The sequence below is a fragment of the Panthera uncia genome (genome assembly GCF_023721935.1).
Source record: "Panthera uncia isolate 11264 chromosome B3 unlocalized genomic scaffold, Puncia_PCG_1.0 HiC_scaffold_1, whole genome shotgun sequence".
NCBI lineage: Eukaryota > Metazoa > Chordata > Mammalia > Carnivora > Felidae > Panthera > Panthera uncia.
Genome location: NW_026057582.1, coordinates 35,992,766 through 36,013,016, shown reverse-complemented (window position 1 = coordinate 36,013,016; position 20,251 = coordinate 35,992,766). Strand labels below are relative to the sequence as shown.

The window sequence follows — 20,251 nt, the reverse complement described above, 5'->3', positions numbered from 1 at the left end:
CTTCGGCTCAGGTCATGATCTCACAGTCTGTGGGTTTGAGCCCCGCATCGGGCTGTGTGCTGACAGCTCAGAGCCTGGAGCCTGTTTCAGATTCTGTGTCTCCCTCTTTCTCTGACCCTCCCTGTTCATGCTCTCTCTCTCTCTGTCTCAAAAATAAATAAATGTTAAAAAAATTTTTTTTTAATTAGTGTTTTTGTATTTGTTACTGGTAATGGAATTACAGGATCATATGGTAATTCTATTTTTAATTTTTTGAGGAACCTCTACTGTTTTCCACAGTGGCTGCACCAGTTTGCATTCCCACCGGTTTGCACAAGGATTCTTTTCTCTCCACAGCTTCACCAACACTTGTTGTTTCTTGTGTTTTTTATTTCAGCCGTTCTGACAGGTGTGAGGTGACATCTCTTTGTGGTTTTGATTTGTATTTCCCTGATGATGAGTGATGTTGAGCATCTTTTCATGTGTCTGTTGGCCATCTGGATGTCTTGTTTGGAGAAATGGCTGTTCACATCTTCTGCCCATTTTTATTTTAAATATTTTTTTTAATTTATAATAAATTATTTTTTAAGAGAGTGAGAGCGTGTGTGCATGCTCGTGTGCATGCACACACCCACCCCCCCCCATACACACACACACGGGGGGTGGGGGGGGGAGGGGCAGAGAGTGGAGGGGCAAGAGGATCCCAAGCAGGTTCAGAGCTGACAGTGGGAGCTCAAACTCATGAACCATGGGATCAGGACCTGAGCCAAAATCAAGAGTTGCTGCTTAACGAGCTCAGCCACCCAGGCACCACCCCTGCCCATTTTTAAATTGGATTATTTGTTTTTGTGTGTGTTGAGTTGTCATCTTGGGTACTAATCTTGTATTGGATATGTCATTTGCAAGTATCTTCTCCCATTCAATAGGTTGTCTTTTAGTTTTGTTGATTGTTTCTTTTGCTATGCAGAAGCTTTTTATTTTGACATAGAGGCAATCGTTTATTTTTGCTTTTGTTTCCCTTGCCTTAGGAGTCATATCTAGAAAGATACTGTAAAGGCTGATGCCAAAGTGGTTACTGCCTGTGTTCTCGTCTAGGACTTTTATGGTTTCGGGTCTCATATTTAGGTCTTTAATGTATTTTGAATTTATTTTTGTGTATGGTGTAAGAAAGTGATTCAGTTTCAGGGCGCCTGAGTGGCTCAGCCGATTAAGCATCCAACTCTTGATTCTTGATTTTGGCCCAGATCATCATTTCATGGTTTGGGAGATCGAGCCGCACATTGGCTGCATGTACAGCATGGATTCTGCTTAGGATTCTCTCCCTTCCTCCTTCTCCTCTTCTGCCTCTCCCTTGCTGTTCTCACTCTCTTTCTAAAAGAAAAAAAAAAGAAAAAAAAAGAAAGTGGTCCAGTTTCATTCTTTGCATGTCCAGTATCTTCAACATCATTTGTTGAAGATACACTTGGTTATTTTTTTTATTTTTATTTTTATTTTTTAGTTTTATTTGTTTAAGTAATCTCTACACCCCATGTGGGGCTCAAACTCACAACCCTGAGATCAAGAGTTGCGTGCTCTTCCAGCTGAAACAGCCAGGTGCCTCTCACTTGGTTAATTTTTAAGAGGTGTACGTGGCAAACATTTTTGCCTAAATTGGAGAACAGAATACATGGCAATAAATTGTGTTTTATAGGTTATTAACATACAATATATACTACATGAATGTTTTCTTGTTCCTGAAATTCTAGGATGTGGTTGCTATTGAAACTGAAGTAAAATCAATGGACAAAAAGGTTTCAAAAATCAAAGCTATCCTCTTATCCAAAGAAATATTTGATTTTTCGCCTGAAGAACATCTTAAGCATGGGGAGGTAAGTATGCATGGATCATTATTAGAAATGTTCTCTCATAATACTTATTATGTTCATGCTTTAAACATGTTTATTATTTTTTTTTTAAGTTTTATTTATTCTTGAGAGAGAGAGAGAGAAAGAGAATAATGAGCATGAGTGGGAAAGGGGCAGAGTGAGAGAGGGACACAGGATTTGTGCTGTCAGCACAGAACCTGACACGGGGCTTGAACTCATGAGCCATGACATCATGACCCAAGCCGAAGTCGGATGCCTAACCGACTGAGCCACCCAGGTGCCCCTATTATTTATTATGTTTTAAAACATATAATAATGTGATCTGACTAAAAAGTACTTAATCCTGCCAGAGTAATAGCAAAATAAAGTTGAAAACTAGATATGAATGACACATATCATGTGTTAAATCATACAGTACTATCTGTATAAAAATAACTTCTATTGGTTATTTTTTCCTGAATTTCTTCTGAAAACTTCAAAGTTTGGAAGTTTTACCATCAAGTCAAATCCCGGTGTTTAATAGTTCAAGGCTTTCAGCCTCGAAGTCAGGAGAACTGGGTTTTAGACCCAACTACACTGCTTACAGGCTGTGTGACTTTCAGCAATTAGTTAACATTTCTGGAATTCTCCTACTGCGCGTTGGTATTGTGGCGAGGGTACTTGGATGATTACAGTGGATACAGAGCCTCTAGCATAGGACCCGGGGCATATTAAACAGCACACAGACACGGATTTCCTCTCAGCCTAGCAGTCAGCAGCGTGTGCTTGGGAATCAGGCAGGCCTGGCTTCAACTCCCAGCCCTACCTCTTATAGCCTGACCTCCCCGGGGTCTTCTAACTTCTGTGAACCCAGTTTCCTTATTGTGAAATGGCGGTTCTGATACCTACCTCCCAGGGTTGTTGTGACGATTAAAGAAAGTGATAGATAGGAAGTTCTTAGTAAAGGGCATAATCTCTTCGCATTTATAGATTATGTAAGTCTGGGTTTTTACGGAACCGATGGCTTTGAAGCAAAATATAATTATACTTTTGGGACTTAGGGAATTTGGCAGGACAATTCAATAAGCACCTTTTGAGGGCCTGCACTATAGGAAGCCCCATGCTACGTGCGATTGCTATGAAAGTGAGTAAGAGGCAGAAAGAGGCAGAAACTGCCCTTGCACAGCTCACTGCCTGGTGGCACAAAGCAAAGCAACAGTTCTTCAGAGAGTCAGGGAGGGAGAGAAGGAAGGCAAGGGTGGTCCAAACGCAGAACTTGGTGCTGCGGGTTTACTCTTGCCCCAGGCATTCTTTCCAGAGACCTTTCACTATAGGGGCACAAGTGATCTAAGAGTTCTTTTCAGCCTGAGCCAAGGAAATGCTTTTTTTTTTTTTAATTTTTTTTTTTTAACATTTATTTATTTTTGATACAGAGAGAGACAGAGCATGAATGGGGGAGGGGCAGAGAGAGGGAGACACAGAATCTGAAACAGGCTCCAGGCTCTGAGCTGTCAGCACAGAGCCCGACGCGGGGCTCAAACTCACGGATGGCGAGATCATGACCTGAGCTGAAGTCGGCCGCTTAACGGACTGAGCCACCCAGGCGCCCCCCAAGGAAATGCTTTAAAAATCACAATTTAGGGGCATCTGGGTGGCTCATTTGGTTAAGCATCAGACTCTTGATTTCGACTCAGGCCATGATCCCATGGTCTGTGGGTTCAAGCCCCACATCAGGCTCCGCACTGACAGTGCGGAGCCTGCTTGTGATTCTCTCTCTCTTCCTCTCTCTCTGCCCCCATCCCAGCTTGTTCTCTCTCTCTCTCTCTCTCTAAAAAATAAAACAATAAAATAAAAATAAAAAACTTAAAAAAAAATCAAAACTATAGATTAAAGACTAAATCATACAGTATTTTAATTTTGAACAGATTCAGCAGTGGCCATTTCTTTTCATTTACGTACCATGCTTCTCTGATATAATTAAGGTCATACTTGAAAACATACGTCCCATGAAGAAAACCATTGCTGAAATAGTGTCTTACCAAGTAGAACTGAGGTTGCCCCAGACAGGAATGAAGCCTCTCCCTGTGTTTCAGTGGACGAATCAGCTTTTACAAGATATAAAATTGTTGGAAAATGTGACTCAGGAACAAAATGAGTTATTAAAGGTGAGCAGTGAGTGATAATAGCCAACTTTATTGGCTGAAAATGTTCAGCAAAAGCTGGTTTTCTTTTCAATTTTAATGGTTGGGTTGGTGAGATTCCCGTGACCACAAGATGCTGCCTCTGTTGATTCTTTTTGGTCTCTTCTGGTATTATTATCCAGGATGTGACATTGGATAAAGGAGAGTGTCTTACTGCTTAAATGAGGCTAAGGTGATTTCCCCAGTTCTTATTCTTCTTTAGTTGAAGGCATTAAAGCATAACTATGATCGGTTTAATTCTGCCCTGCAGTTATTGAAAACACACGTGGGTAAATGCTGTGGAGAAAGGTTTAAACCTGAGCAGTGTATTTGCAAACCTCGTGAGACCCTTATAGTAACCAGCATTATAGTAATCTCTTTATACTCTTGGTCACTTTCCCATTAATCATCTTATTTTCTATTCAAACATGGGATACAGATAGAAGGGGCACTCTGCCACCTTTATTTTTATATATAAGGAGACAGGAGTCAGAAGCTTATTAGATCACTTGCTGAAGGACCACCGAGTTAACTCGTGTCCAGATTCATTTGTGTACAAACAGGACTAAAATCTGTGTTTCTAGACTCCTGGTATCATTCGTTCTTCATATCAAGGTCTCTTCCTTTTAAATGATGACATCTTTCAGCATCTCCCCAGAGGGTTAATTCTTATGTTTTGACTGATCTCCAGGCTCAAGTCAGGAGTCGTTATTAGATAGAAATTACATTTTTCTTTGATTTGCATTTCTAAGTTAACAACCACTTTCACAAGAAGAGAAAGTTGCTGAAACAGCCTTAAATCCCACAGACTTTTCAACTCTGTTGGCAAATCCCACACCCTCCCCCCCTCCACCTGCTTTTCCTGATTAGATAGGTTGGGGTAGGAGAAAAGGTTATTTTCCCTCCTTCCTGACCACCACCTGATTGTAGGGAGAAAGCTGCTGTCTCTTTCTCCCTCTTCAATTTCATTGCCATTTAGCTGGCTACTTTGTGTTCTCCTAAGATTGGAGAATACTGTAATCTCTGGTTTGAGTCTTAGCTCATAAAATCTCTCTGTCCTGGCTCATCAGCTGATGTCTAGCACCCACAGGGAGAAAAAAGATCTGGCACTCTGTGTACTCCTTTTTAATATTATAAAGAGAAGAAAACAGAAAGAAATAGACAGTTTGATCTATTATTTTTAAGCTTTTTTTTGTGCTTTATTGGTTTCCTGGTCAGGAAAAGAAAATAACTATGCTTTTAAGGGGTTTCTTCACAGGATGAGAAGGGGAAAATAGAAGAGGAAATTATATTTTGTGCCAAGTAAGGTATCAGACTGTGCTGCTAAAATTTTCCATGTTATTGTGCTCGTGGAAATCAAGTGTCATCTCATATATTTCAAAATTAAGTAAGACACTGGTAATGAAAATCATTAGAATCTGGTACATTTCTTTCAAGTCCTACTTTGGATATTTTAAGTGCCCTCACCGTGGAAAACAAGACAAGTTATTGGGGGGGTGGGGTGGGTAATAGGATGTAGCTCATTATCGAGGGTGGGGTAACAGGTGTGTGCAGCGAACGTAGTTATTTATTTCCAGCTCACAGCCAAAATTATGGTTAAATATTAAAGAAAATACAAAGAAAATTTTCAGAAAGGTTTTTTTAATGTTTATTTTTGAGAGACAGAGAGAGACAGAATGTGAGCGGGGGAGGGGCAGAGAGACAGGGAGACCCAGAATCCAAAGCAGGCTCCAGGCTCCAGGCTCCAGGCTCCAGGCTCCAGGCTCCAGGCTCCAGGCTCCGTGCTGTCAGCACAGAGCCCGACGCATGGTCTAACTCTTGAGCTGTGAGATCACAACCTGAGCTGAAGTCAGCCACCCGATCTACTGAGCCACCCAGGTGCCCTACAAGGAAGAATTTTGTGTTGGCCCGAAACTTTGCAGTTTTTAAAAGGCATTTGCTTCATTGTGTAGCATACCAAGAAAACATCTATACTTTATCTTTCCGTCATACTTTGATCATACAATTTAGTACACAAATAGGTGTGAGCTTCACTACTTCCTTAACACTAGATTCAGTGTATTGTTCTGGTTAATTTTGCCTTTTCCTGCAAACTCAGACTGCTCTTGAACCCTGTACCTCTTACTCATAAAATGTACATCACAGATCCCCAAGGGATACCAGGTGAGGATATGACGGGAATGGGAAAATTCATCATCTTTCAAATCAGATGCCCTTTCCACTCTGAATCAGTAATATCACCCTTCTAGTATAGAAAGCATCACATGGAGTGTGCATTAAAATAGCATGTTATGACATAGCAGTAATTTCATAGAACTTGGCACCTGGATGTTAACATGCCATAAAAAATGCTTCCCAGAATAAGCCCACTAGACTGGAAATACTAAGAGCAAAGGTGTGTCTTATTATGCTTGTACTCCAAGCACTGCCCAAGGTGTCCTGGCATCTAGTAGAGCAAGAAAGTCAGGTGCCAGCTTTACAAACATTCCTCTCTGTATTTAGGCTACCATTTTCTATTGCAATCTATATGGGTTTGTATTTGCTGTCATTAATTGAAACTTGTGGTGGGGTTGGACATTGGAAGTAACCCATTAATCTAGTCCTTAGGTTATGACAAAGATTCTTCTTTTGGGGGGGTTATTTTATAGATAGTCATAAAACAGACTAATGAATGCAACGAGGAAATAGAAAATTTGAAGCAGATCTTAAATAATTATTCAGCCGAGTTCTCCCATGAACATATATCACCAGACCAAACTGCCAACCTGCCACAGGTACAGGTATGTTTCTTTAATTTATTTGCCCTGCTGTTCCTTCAGTAATCACTTACTAAGCCATTGGTGTCTAGAAGCCTTTGTGATGGTCCGGTGTATTTCCTACTTCTCTCTTCCAGTTGAAGGTATATTATGTATGTATTGACTTTATACGTTCCTATTTCATAAAATAGGTGCATTGGGGTCTGAATTTGCTCTGCTACTGAACAAGCTGATGGAACACAGGAAATTTGGGCAACCTGACTTTACGTCTAGCTTTCTGAGATAGGGGGCAGGCAGTGTGGGCAGGCTGGGCTTCACAGGTAAAGACCCTGACCACTGTTGTAATGAAGAGTTTCATACACTAACTAACATTTCCATGTGTCACAATTAACAGTATCCTGTGGGGCCCAGTTACGGTGGTGTGTATGTTAACCCTCTATTGCTAGAGATTTTTTTTTTCAGTCTTTGTTTTCGAATTAGTGCTTCTACAAAAAATATCCTGATTGTATGCCAAGGATTGTAAAGAGCTGCTTCTATCCTACCATCAGGTTGGTTTGGGCAGGCGATCGCTATGGTATTCAAAGCCAGTTGCAACACTTGCTAGCTGTGAGACCTAAGGCAAGTGACTTACGGAGGGGTCCAAGGTGACTCACACACCTATTAGGTGTTGGACTCAGTAAGGCGGACTCAACAGTAAAGACTCAGTATTGTAAATATGTCCGATTTCCCATTACGTTAAAAAATTTTAAGGCCCCAATGAGCTTTTGTTTATATGAATCATCTCTACTGAGATAGAAAGAAATGAAAACTCAGAAATGTAAGAATAATTTAGTTTATTTTAAAATGACAATAACAAACCTAGTACATACTGATAGAAATAACGTATCTTTTATGGAAGAAATCACATTTTCCAAAAGAAAACGTAGTGAGAAGAGTGACGTTGTTTTACATTTTTGCAAATCTCTGAAATGTCTGCCTTCGTACAAGACAGCTAGATTCTCATCGCTTCTACATTCCATCTGTTGAGGTATGTAGTTTAGTTTGAAGTGTGTAAAAACAGTCCAACCTCTCAACAACATGTACTCGACAAGAAAGGAATGTTTTCATAACCCTTCTGAATAATTGTGAACATTCTTTGAAACTACACTAAGCTCCAACAAGTAGAAGTTACTCACAGGTTTGCTGCTAAATGGAATCCCAAGTCCTGTCAATGAACTTTTCATACTCTTATATTAAGATCCTTTGGTCTCTTTGTACTTTGAATGGCTCTCCCAACCATGCATGGCTTTATGACGTCATGCTTGATCATTAGAAAAATACCGTTTTGGGGGCGCCTGAGTGGCTCAGTCGGTTGAGTGGCCGACTTCGGCTCAGGTCATGATCTCGCGGTCTGTGAGTTCGAGCCCCGCATCGGGCTCTGCGGAGCCTGTTTCGGATTCTGTGTCTCCCTCTCTCTGACCCTCCCCTGTTCATGCTCTGTCTCTCCCGGTCTCAAAAATAAATAAAACGTTAAAAAAAAAATTAAAAAAAAAAGAAAAATACCGTTTTGCTAGTTACATAGATACTCCAAATATGTCCACATTTCAGTAGTCAGTGTTAAAAATTCACATTTATTAATATTAACATTTATCTCTTCAGAATTTATATATATGTATAGCTTAGTAGCTGTTTTTTTCCAAGTAAAAATAGCGTTGTATGAAAATGTAGTTCAGCTCAAAACGTAAATAATCACACAGAGCTTTTTCTCAGCCATCATACTTGGGCACACAGGGAAAGAGCTTTATGCGTGCTTTCTGTTGTGTCCCACAGAATCAGAAATGCATGTTCTTTCTCTAGGGTATTCTTTTTTAAAAAAAAATTTTTTTTTTTTAACGTTTATTTGTTTTTGAGACAGAGAGAGACAGAGCATGAACGGGGGAGGGTCAGAGAGAGGGAGACACAGAATCCGAAACAGGCTCCAGGCTCCAAGCTGTCAGCACAGAGCCCGACGCGGGGCTCGAACTCATGGACTGTGAGATCATGACCTGAGCCGAAGTTGGCTGCTCAACCGACTGAGCCACCCAGGCGCCCCATCTCTAGGGTATTCTTAAGTGAACTGGCTTTTTCTTTGTTTTTTACAGTTAAGCACATGAGAGCGAATAATCTAGTAACTCATATAGTTGATGTCCCTGCCTTGATTCGTATAAAGTGTCAGTGGTTGTACCCACCACTGCTTTTGTCGTAGCATATAGTGAAAAATGTCAACAGAGTGAAAAGGGCAAATCACGTTTTAGTATTATTTTGAAAATGACCTTGACCTCATAGAATGTGAACCCCCAGCAGTCTGCAGATGCCACTTTGAGAATGGCTGCTCTGTGCCCTACTGTGCATCCATAATTGTGGTATGCAGACTGTTGGTTTTTTTTTTCACTTAGGGTTCTTCCAATGGCTATAGTATTATGTCTGCTGGGAGGCATTATACCTCTGAAGTTTAGTGTTTATTGAAAATGGACACACGCACACAGCACTGCCAACTCCTTTTTAATTCAGTTATCGTTTCCCAAAGCAATCACAAGAAGTTTGACTTCAGACAGACGAGGGTTATTGGTGTCCAAATGTAGGCAGGAGCAGGAGACCGTGGAGGTGGGATGTCAGGAAGTCCAGGTCTGTGCTCTGTCACTGGTGAGCTGCAGCCCTGGAAAAATCACCTCTCTGGACTTCAGAACCCTCACTTATACTTGGAGACATAGTAAATTTCTCTGTAAAAAAAAAAAAAAGTAATGATTCTATGAATGTGTGTAGGATGGATGGATCGATAGATGGAAAGAAAGAAGGAAGGAGGAAACAAATGAACAGGAGTTTAAGGACTGTATTAGGAACAGAACTCCAATACGGGAAGCTTTGCTGATAAGGAGCAGGTTGTCTTCTGATGCAGCGTTCGCTGCAAGGCTCATGCAGAGATGGAATGATGCCTTTCAGGGGTGCTAGAGAGGAGGATGCTAGATCAGACACCTGCTCTCTCCTCCAAATCTACGATTCTGATATTCTATATTTGTCTTAGACGGACAAACTGTACTTCTACCCACATATAAGACATTTTATTCCCACACATCAATCAGACAAGAAATTTTAAAAGCTATTTTTGTTTATTCATTTTTGAGAGAGAGAGAGAGCACATATGCGAGAGCAGGGAAGGGACAGAGAGAGGTGGGGGACAGAGGATCCGAAGCAGGCTCTGTACTGACAGCAGAGAGCCCCGTGTGGGGCTCAAACTCACAAACCGCGAGATCACGACCTGAGCCGAAGTCAGACGCTTAGCCGACTGAGCCAGGCAAGGGGCCCCCAATCATACAAATTTTTAAAGTCACTTTATAAAGCTTGAAATCATCTATCCATCATTCCCATGGTAAGTGACACTTCACACTACCTTTATTTGCTTGTTTATTCCCATTTGGTAGGAAACTTTGTGAGGAAAAAGTAAACGAATTCGGTAATACGAAAGAACGCTTCGGAAGCAATGACGGAAGCCTGAGATTTCTCACCCTGTTTTCTCTCAGTGGTTCCTGAATGTTAGTCTGCTTACAGATCTCCTGAGAAGCTTCCCAGGCCCTGAGACTGTGAATTTGGGTAGTCAGTCCTGTTGCCACTAGATCGGTGACTGCATATGCCAGGCCCCCCACGAAGCTTGTTACAAATCTCTGAGCCTTGGCTTGACCCTCCTCCCAGAGAATTGATAGACCAAGTGTCAGGTGAGCCTAAGTCATCCTGTAAGTGAGCTCATAAGTGCTCACCAGGTCACTTGGAAACGCTGCCAGGATGGGGAGGACCTGTGCCAAGGCAGACACTCGCTCCTGGTGCTGCCTGCCAAACAGCATAGGAAACTCGTCCTGCCTTCTACCGAACGACACAGCTCCCGGGGGCATGCACAGGCCTCAGACCGCCCAATGCAATGCAAACTCTCTCTCCGCACAGGGAGAAATTGAAGGTATGGAACAGCAGATTCTGAGTTTGAACCAGAAGAAAGAGGACCTGTTGGTGGACCTGAAGGCTGCCATACTAAACCTTCACCAGCATTTACAGCGAGACCAGCAGGAATTGGAACAAGAAATGCCATCAACCGGAACCTCAGAAGAGGAAGGAGTGGCTGAGAGGGAGGACTCTGAGTGGAAGGTGGGTAAGACTTTAGGCTAATGCTGGTCCCGCTTTTTCACGAGAGTATTAAATTGGGGTTATTTTTCCAGCTGAAAAACCTGTGGCATCTATGTCGATGGCCTACAGGAATTTTTTAAAGTGGAGATACTGTGCCTGAGATTGCTCGCTAGGGAATATAAACCCTTGGGGTGTGTCTGTTCTGGACTCAACCCGGAATTTTTATGCCTGAGTTACTGAAGGAGGTGTGTATGAAATTCCACGGGCAGGTGGGTGGGAGTCACCCGTGAAGTGTCTTTGTCCTCACCAATCAGCCCAGTGCAAACTCAGAAATGGATCCAACACCACTCTAAGCCCCCTGAGTCCACACCAGGGGATCACGTTCTCAAGTGATGGATGAGGGGCCAGAGAGGGCAATGCAGGTGAAAATGATCAAAGATTTGACCGAGTCATGATATGTGGCGGGATTAGCTGAAAGTTGCCTCACCCGGAGGCTGCTTGGGTGGGTGGGCATCTTGAATCAAGCGAGTGAAAAATTAGCTGCATAAAAGCCCAGCCAGGCCAGGATCCTGATGATGTTGAACTGCAACCTGGCTGCAAGTATTTGTGCTGTGCCTTTCAGTTGAACAAAAGTTCCATGTCTTTCCTGCCGGCGCTCAAGGAAGAGGCGGAAGAGAGCTCCCTGAAGAGTGAAGTAAGGAACCTGATTTTCTCATCAAGTTTCGTTAGAACCGAAATCTCTAAAAGAAGGTCAATGGGAAGAGCTTACAATGAATAGGAACACAAGGATTTTTAAATTGAATGCCGATGTTTTATAAGGGTGATTGAAGCTGTTCTCTTACATTATTAACCTTAAGTGCATCTGAATCTACTTCATGCCTGAGTGGGATAAATGTAAACCACACACACTTGTTGGCATATGGGAGAAAGTGAAGTTCTCGGTCATATCCTGACTTCCGAGTACATTCTCTGAAATTTTGAGAGTGTGTTGTCTGGTGGGCGCTTCTAGTGTGCTCTTTAGAACTTTATTCTTCCAGGTTTCTTTTTTCGTCTGAGACAGCATTGCCAAGGATATGAAGAGTTGCGTTAGCAACTTAACGCTTCTACTGATCCTTACCGCTTCATTAGAGCTGATTGAATGAGACAATTTACAATTGTCTTACCTGGTATCAATTTCCATTTCATACCCTAAAGACAAAAGTTATAGTGGCTCTTGTGCCGAAGAGAAGAAAATTGCACCAATTTATCGTCTCTCTATCTCACGTGTAATCGCTAGACGCTTTCTGTGCTCATTTTATGGATTGTTAAATAGCTCCATTGTCACACAGAACCACCTGCTTTCCTAAAGACGAGGCCACTGGAACCGAGTAGATAGGGCAAGGGAGAGTACAGGCTTACTGCAGCTCAGTCCATCAGACAACTTCGTAATCTGATTATGTCCCCCCACGGCAGAGGCAATTATGAGAACCGAGGAGGCTCCGGGGCGAGAGGAGAGTGGAGGCAGCGTGGTTCTAATTTAAGACCTGCGTTTGCCTCTGAGCTGATCTATTTACCATAACCATTGTCTGTCTCTGACAGTAGCAAGAATACACGTTTATCTGGCTGTTATTTTAAAGATGGCGTTTAAGGTTACATTTACCAAAGCAGATTAAATTCCTAAAGCACGGTTTTAAAGATCCTTTTTTGAGTGCTGTGAGCTGCCTTCCAACTTTTCAGAGTATTTTTTAGGCTTCGGGAAGAGCAAGCCCATTTGGACCCCTACGATTTAGTTAGCCAGAGAAGGAGATGACAAATGGAGGGAGAGGGGGAATTAAGGGCTACAGTTGTACTGCCTGGTGAACTGAGTTTTGTGTGAGAGAGGAGTAGGATGCTCTTAGGTTGGTAGGAAATTACTTCTTTGCTAATCAGTTGGTTACTGTGTTAGAATGGAGAGAAGACGGCAGAGCGATCTTCCGGATCTTGGTCTTTACTCTGCAAGCACGACCAGGACATGGAGGAAGACAGAGCATCCTCATCCTCTGGAACGATCATTCAGGTAGTTTTGAGTAGAATACACTCCGTGGTTGGGAGCTGGCAGGGATAGTAAGGGAAGTAAGTCCGAAGAATTTCTTGTTTGAAACATTGTTTAGGGAGGGAAGCTGTCCGGGCTGAATTTTTTTAAGTTTCTCACCTTTATGCCTTCACAAATTCAAAAACAGCCAAGTACTTGCTTATTATTTGCAGTTCTATTGGGTGCTTGGTGATAACAGGAGAGTATTTTCTGAGCACTCCATATGTGAGAATTGAGACTAACACAACAGATAACTCAAAGGAGCCCCCCTTCAAAAGGTTCACTGTAGTGTTTCAAAGCATCTAACACGCCTCTCTTTTGGAAGTCATTGTGGCGAGGGGTCTCCCCATAATCCTCTTTTTGAACAGAGTAGTGCATAATGCGTATTCATGTCTGTTTTGCTCTATGATCTTCTAAATCTTCTCCAACCTCTCAAACTAGAGGGCAAATGCCCTCAACCTAGAAAATCATCAGAAATTAATGTGAAAGCGATGTTTTCCCCTTGTGCCTGAAACATCCCAGCATCATTATGATCCATAATGCCTCCTGTTCCCATCTCCTGTCCAGGGCTACCCTCTGCCCTAGCCCCCAGGCCACTTGTTTCGTGACACCTCCACACGGGGTTCTGCCTAGACCTGTAGCTCCAGTCTCTGCCTCTTGACTGGTTCCTTCCCTCTCAGTCTGAGAAGTATTCGGTCTCCCCCTCCCCAGGAGGTAGACTTCCTCCTCATCCACAAAGGCCATCTCAACTTTGACTTCCTCCAAGAAACCTCTGCTGTCTCCCTTCATTCTGACAGCATGCTGAACCTCACTTATGACTTACCACATTTTTATGCGTACACCTGACACGGTTTGGTGAATGGCAACAACGTCATGTTTTACGTGTTTCTGTCCTGTACGGGGCTCAGCGTGGTACTTCAATGCATTGACTTTCTTGATCCTGCTTCCGGGTCAGTCAATTACTGTGTTGCTTCTCGTTCACCTCTCAAAATCTTTACTTGGCCTCCTCACCTTTGGCCCCTTTTGTAATCAAGTTTTTGCCCCTGGCTCTATTCAAACTGCCATTGACCTTCTGGAACATCAATTCAGTGCCCCTTTGTTTGTCCTCATCTTTACTGATCTCTCCAGCATTAGTCCCTAGCAACATCTCTTCCTGAAATGAGGGACCCTTTGACTTTCTTAATTCTGCACTTTCTTGTCTCACCTACCTGCAGCCCCTCCCCCATCCCTTTCACTTGCCCCATCCAGGTGATGTAGCAGTGTTCTGTTCTCTTCCTTCTCGTTTCCCTCAGGGCAGTTTTATCTCCTCCCACAGGTTTGGTCGTCCCTCTGCCCGTCCCTCTGCCCGTGATCCCATCAAATCTCTTGTCTTGACCTTTCCTTTAATTCTGTTTTACATTTCTACCTTCCTGATGGATTTCTCTTTTTGCATGTCTTTTCTTTCATCTCAAACCCATTTTATCAAGTTTCCTTCAAAACTAGTTCCTCCTAATTTTTCGACGTCTGTTTATAGCACCACTGTTCCTTCAGAGTCTAAGACAAACTTCAGAGTCCTCTTAGATACCTCACTTTCATATCTAAACAGTGGCCAGGTGATGTCCATTCAATCTTTACGTTCTTCTCCTCCCATGATTTTGCCATCATCCTATTCCAGGCAATTGTGACTTCTGCCCTGGACTTTTGTTGGAGTAGCCTTCTATTTGGGTTTACCGCCTCTAGTTATTTTTCCTAAAATAAAATATACATCTTCTACAATAGTCACTGATGACTTTTCCTAAAAACTATTACTGCTATGCTGAAATCTTTCATGGATTCTGATTATCTACTAAAATGCATTCTTCTTAGCCTGGCATCCCAGATTCTTCATGATCCTGTCCTCCCTTTCCAATTTATCTAAGCTTTCCCTTTAGTTCTTGGTTGTTACCTTTCTAATAGCAGCGATCGTTTTCACTACAAGAAGCCAAAAAGTAATGTTTTGTTAGGAACTGCTAGATGCTTTATATATGTCATCTTGCTTGGTAATCACATGCATGAGTGAGGTAGGTTATATTCCCACTTTAAAGATAAAGTAAAGGCTCAGAGTTCCAGTTGTCTTGTCTAAGATCATGCAACTTGTAAGTAGAACGAGCAAGATTGGTCGATTAGAACAGCCACACCTTTCCCACCACGTGATGTTAATTATTTGTGTATATATCCTATTTTCCCATTGTTTAACCTTGGTTAACCTAATAAATGGGAGTGCTGGATCAGAGTATATATCCATTTAAAATATAACCCATATTCTTAAACTGCCCTCTAGAAAGACTGTATCAATTTTATTCCTGCCAGGAGTACATGGAAATGCCTCTTTCTTGACCTCAAGCTGATATTGGATATTTTCAACTTTAGCCAAACTTCTCCAGTGGTCTAAATTACATTTATATTCTAAGAATGTTGACTATCTAAGTGTTTATTGACTTTTGTATTCTTCTTTTATGAACTGCTTGTTCATGCCATTTGACTTTTTTCTCTACAAAAGGGTTGATGTTTTCCTTACTGACTTATAAGAGTAATATATTAAGGATATTAACACATTGTAAGCTGTTATCCAGTTTGTTGTTTTATTTTTAACTTCAGTTATGATGCTTTTTGTGGTAATACTATTATTTTATTTCTTAGGCTGCTAATACCAGGAGTGTTTCCTTTTATTTTCATGCTTTCAAAGTCCTTCCCCACTCCTAGATTAGAAAAGATTCACTCTTTTTTTTTTTTTCAAGAATTCTTAGAGTATAACTTTTACATTTAAATTTAGATACAATTAGAATCCATTATTAGAAGTAAGACAAAGATTCAGTTATTTTTTTTGTGAAATACCTGAGTAGTTCCCAAATTTAGTAAATTGATCTTTTCCCCTATTATTTGAAATGCCTTTACCATATAATTTCATTTAATTTTAGTTCTCATGTTAATCCACTTAAATACAGAATTCTGTAGATTTCCTTATATGCTCATTTGCTAGAGAGCTTTGGAAAATTTAAGTCTTTCAAATAAAGACAAACTTGAGGAAGTTGGGTTTTTTTGGTTTTTTTTTGTTTTGGTTTTTTGGTTTTTTTCCTAACGAATAAACTTTTCTCTACATGTGCTTGACTTTTCTGGACGTTTCTGCAACCATGCGAGAATGTAAAATGAGCTAGCGCAGGAAAAGTAACTCACCTGGCAGCAAGGGCAGGAAATTTTCTGGACCTCTGGTTCTTTTCTTTACAGGAGGCTACTGAGAAAATAAGCACATGTGAGAATGCTATGGCACAAGTTCTTGCACCAGACTCCGTAAACGCTGAGCAAGGCCCAGAATTTTCCCTGAGTCCCAACCAAACAGAAGAGGTAAGTCCCTGTTGGTAACAAGCAAACTACTCAGGCACCTGGACGAGCACCCAGGGATGACCAGCTTTCCGTGTTCTGCAATATTTGGTGTATCAAGCCAAGAGTTCTTTGTGAACTTTAACATTTTCACGTGTGCCGTGAAGCTGGAGAACTGGAAGTTTTGCCATCGATGTTGACATCGAAAGTAAGCACGGCACAGAGCGATGAATCATTTACCGCTTGCTACCTATTTGTCAGGATGAACAAGCCTTTCCACTAACAACTATTTCTTTCTTCTGTAGACATAACTGATGAGGGCCCCGGAGGTGGAGGGGAGCTAATATTGATTAACTGCCTATCCCATAAGAAGCATTTAGGCTTGCTGCTTATTCCTCAGATTAAATACGGTAGATTAGTAGCTACCGTAAGTTTACAAATGAGGGAATCAAAATTTAAAGAGTGGAGGTACAGCTGGTGAATGGAGGAGTGAGGAGTCAAACCTAGGCTATTCCCAACTGCCTTCCTAATTCAAACGTTTAGTACTGAAAGACGTGAAACCCAGGTAGGTTTGGCCTCAGAATACACCGCCACCACGCCATCCCGGCGGCGTGGCTAGTGTTCGTGCAGGTGCACTTGGGTATTGCACTTGAGCCAGGCAATCCTGCCTTTCAGAACAAGTGTTTGTGTGTGTGTGTTGTGGTGCTCGCGGGGGGGGGGGGGGGGGGGACCTACGGGCATTTGTAGAATTGACTGTAAAATATTAAGGGGTAAATTTAAAGGGTTGGTATTTTGGCATGACATACAGCCACCGCCAGAAAATTCACCTGCATTTTAACGGAATCCTGTTGCTGCGGAAACCAAGCAGTAGGACATTCACGAACTGAGAGGCAAATTAGATACGAGAGCATTGGCAAGGTCACGAGAAGAATGTGGACTTGGAGACCCCAAGGCATAATGCAAATCAGGGATTGAATCCTGCTTCTGCTTACTTGTTGGGTGACCACAGGCAATCTGAATCACCTCTCTGTGCCTCAATTTCCTCATCTGTGCACTGGAAATAATGAAGGCTTGTGGTGGGCGATAATGAGAGGATCTGTGTATCACACTTAGCATGGGGGTCTGGCCCTAGAGCCCAAAAGAGAGGTCGTTTAATTTACAATTACGCGGTAGAAATGCCATGATTCTCTTTAACAAGAAATGGTGGTAATACTTTTTAGCCCCTCAAGATGTGCAGTCATAAAATACCCACTTAAATCATTTCTGCTTTTAGAATTTGGGGCTATCATTTAGAGAAGATATTCAGCAGGGGTGTGATTGTGGAAAAAACTGTAGACTCTAGGCTAAAAGATAGCAGAGCCTTGTGACCTCAGGCGAACAACTTCTGTCTGGGCCTGAGCTTCTGAGAAGCAGTGTGGTGAAAAGGGAGGTGTGTGAGTTGCTTAAGCGGTAAACGAACTTGGGTTTCTTTGACTATGAAAAGAGGTGGATGAACTGGTTACTGGCAGGTTTCCCAGGCCACCTTTAGCTATTGCGGTTTCTATGGTTGCAAATGTTCTTTTTTTTCTCCCATTCACCTTTGGATTCTTTTCGGTTTTAAATAACTAGCAAATAAAACCCAGATTAGTGATCCAGCTTCCTTGTTTTCTGATTAATTCAGTGAGTGAAAAAGCAAAGAAATTCAATATTGCCATTAAAAAATGTGTGTGGTATACGATTAGGTGCTCCGATCATGTTTTTGAATAAATAAAGAAGGTGGATGGATGGTAAATCTGTTATTACAGACTAATTAATTAATATTACTGATTGTTACCTCAGGTGACAAAAAAAAAAAAAAAAAAAAAAAGAGGATCCTAAAAGCTTTGCCACTAAATTATAGCAATACCTAAAAACTAGAAAACAATCAGATGACTAGCAATTGGGTGTCTGGCCGTACAATCACACAAGTGTTGCTTTTTAAAAGAAATCAATTAAAGGGCACCTACCTGGGTGGCTCAGTGGGTTAAGCGTCAGGTCGTGATCTCACGGTTTGTGAGTTCAAGCCCCGCGTGGGGCCGCGCACTGACAGCATGGAGCCCACTTGGGATTCTCTGTCTGTCTGTCTGTCTGTCTCTCTCTCTCATTGTCCCTCCCCTGCTTGCTCTCTCTCAAAATAAATAAACATTTAAAAAAACCAGAATTCAAAAAGAAAATTGAAGCCAGCTGAATCCAAGCGTAGACCCGACTCTGCCAAGAATCACAGGGCAAGGGAAGACCTCCTTAAGAAGGGGATTCTTGAAAAAAAAAATACTGATGAAGGCAAGGGAGAAAGTGCGTTTTGGCAGAAAAGAGCAACCATATGTGAAGTTAATGGTCAAGGGGAACTTCTGCTAAGCCAGCTTTCCTGATACTCCCCATGTGTGTGAAAAAGGAATATTTTCACACCCTGCATGTTTTTGTTACCACCTGCCTATTTTGTTTACTTCTGTTGTACTGAAAGCTCTCTGTTTAAATAAAATTCTACAGACACTGGGAAATGTGCATTTGAGTTGAAGGAGGGTATACACTTGTGAACAATCCCCATTAGAAATTTGCGGCCAGAATTGTGCCTTATTAGATGCTAATGTTAGCAGAGTCTTATATAGAAAACTTCGTATTTCAGCATAATCGTAATTGATAAAATATTTATTGAGATCAATAATTTTTAGTGCAAAACACCGATCCTTATTCCTAGAGGCATTTCTCTAGAACGGTCGATAGAATCTTCCAATATTCTGGAAAAGGATGTTGGAAGCAAATATGTCTCTGTATCAGATCATCTTTTACTTCCAAATTGAAAATATCTAATATATTATTAATAGAATGCCTGGACTTGGTATCTGGAAGACATTTTTCTTTTGGACTGATAAGCAACCCAGGTATTTTCAGTGTAAACAGAACATATCCTACATCATGCTTTTACTAGAAGCATCTAGTCCTTAATAATATTTGAGTATCTAGATAGTGAAAATTTGTTTCAGGTATTCTCTCTGAAGGATAGGAGGAAAATGTCCAGATTACCCCACCGAAGCTCTTTATTTGACTCAAGCTACTTTTAATAGGGAGAAATTTAGATGAGTAGTAGCATGTATGTTGGGGGGGGGGGGGAAGCGCTAAAATATTTCTAACCTACTCTAACGTAACCTTGTATCCCAGCCCATGTGTCAAGAGCCCTTTTTTTCTGTTAGATCAGAGCTCACAGCAATGTAAGCATTGCTTAATCATGTGTCACACAAATTCGTACGCTGGCCAATTCGCTGAAAAGTTTCAGACACACACACCCACATGCACACCCTCTCCCCTCACACTCACCTGTCTCCTGGGGCCCACTTGCTGTTTACTGAACTGCGAGCCCATTTGCGTCCTCCGTGCCTGGGAACACTACCTGTGTACATGCAGATCAGCTCCTTGGAAACCTGGGGCACCGGGTCACGTGATTGTTGCCATGAACGTGGAGGTGCATTTCTCTTTTCTCTTTCTTATTTCTTCTGCCCTTATTTGTTTTCTTTTAACTGGGGAAATGCTGGAAGTTCACAGGTTCTTGCGAGTTCAGCTCTGAAAACTTTGGACTCCGTGGCTTTTCACTGCTGGATTATCCTTGGGTTTATCTTAGGGCGCCACACGACCTCTCAAGGCCGCAGCTCTGGGCTTTTCTGACGAGCACGGGGACTTTGAGGCCACGGTGGAGAAACCCGGGCTCAAGCCTGCAGACATCCTCCATGCTTGCAAGACCCAGGTGGCCGAGCTGGAGCTGTGGCTGCACCAAGCCAACGTGGCGTTCGAGCCGGAAACATTAAACGCGGACATGCAGCAGTTGGTGGAACAGCAGCTGGTAGGGTGCCAGGTAAGGCCGATGGGCCGGAGTTGGTGGCCTGCCTCTTCACCAATCACCTGCCAAGAATGGGTGAATTTCCTTTAAAGCAGCAGTGTGTCTCTTCCTGTTACTCTGCCCCCTGTGTT

The 20,251-nt window shown here is 42.1% G+C and overlaps 1 protein-coding gene and 1 long non-coding RNA gene across 9 annotated transcripts in view; one reads left to right on the top strand and one right to left on the bottom strand.

Annotated features, from left to right (window-relative positions):
• The window catches only part of SYNE2 (spectrin repeat containing nuclear envelope protein 2), a 337,489-nt gene that overhangs the window by 217,472 nt on the left and 99,766 nt on the right, over positions 1 to 20,251 (top strand). For all 8 annotated transcript variants that reach the window (XM_049611445.1, XM_049611444.1, XM_049611443.1 and 5 more), the window contains 8 exons: positions 1,725 to 1,847; positions 3,806 to 3,988; positions 6,652 to 6,783; positions 10,711 to 10,908; positions 11,510 to 11,581; positions 12,812 to 12,922; positions 16,181 to 16,297; positions 19,905 to 20,135. In XM_049611445.1, the coding sequence (XP_049467402.1) occupies positions 1,725 to 1,847; positions 3,806 to 3,988; positions 6,652 to 6,783; positions 10,711 to 10,908; positions 11,510 to 11,581; positions 12,812 to 12,922; positions 16,181 to 16,297; positions 19,905 to 20,135 (1,167 nt within the window). The remainder of the gene's footprint in view (positions 1 to 1,724; positions 1,848 to 3,805; positions 3,989 to 6,651; positions 6,784 to 10,710; positions 10,909 to 11,509; positions 11,582 to 12,811; positions 12,923 to 16,180; positions 16,298 to 19,904; positions 20,136 to 20,251) is intronic.
• Positions 8,401 to 19,911, bottom strand: LOC125908726 (uncharacterized). Its single transcript, XR_007453414.1, has 3 exons — positions 19,604 to 19,911; positions 16,130 to 16,187; positions 8,401 to 9,497 (listed from the first exon to the last, which is right to left on the bottom strand). It is a non-coding gene; the product is annotated as an uncharacterized LOC125908726 (long non-coding RNA).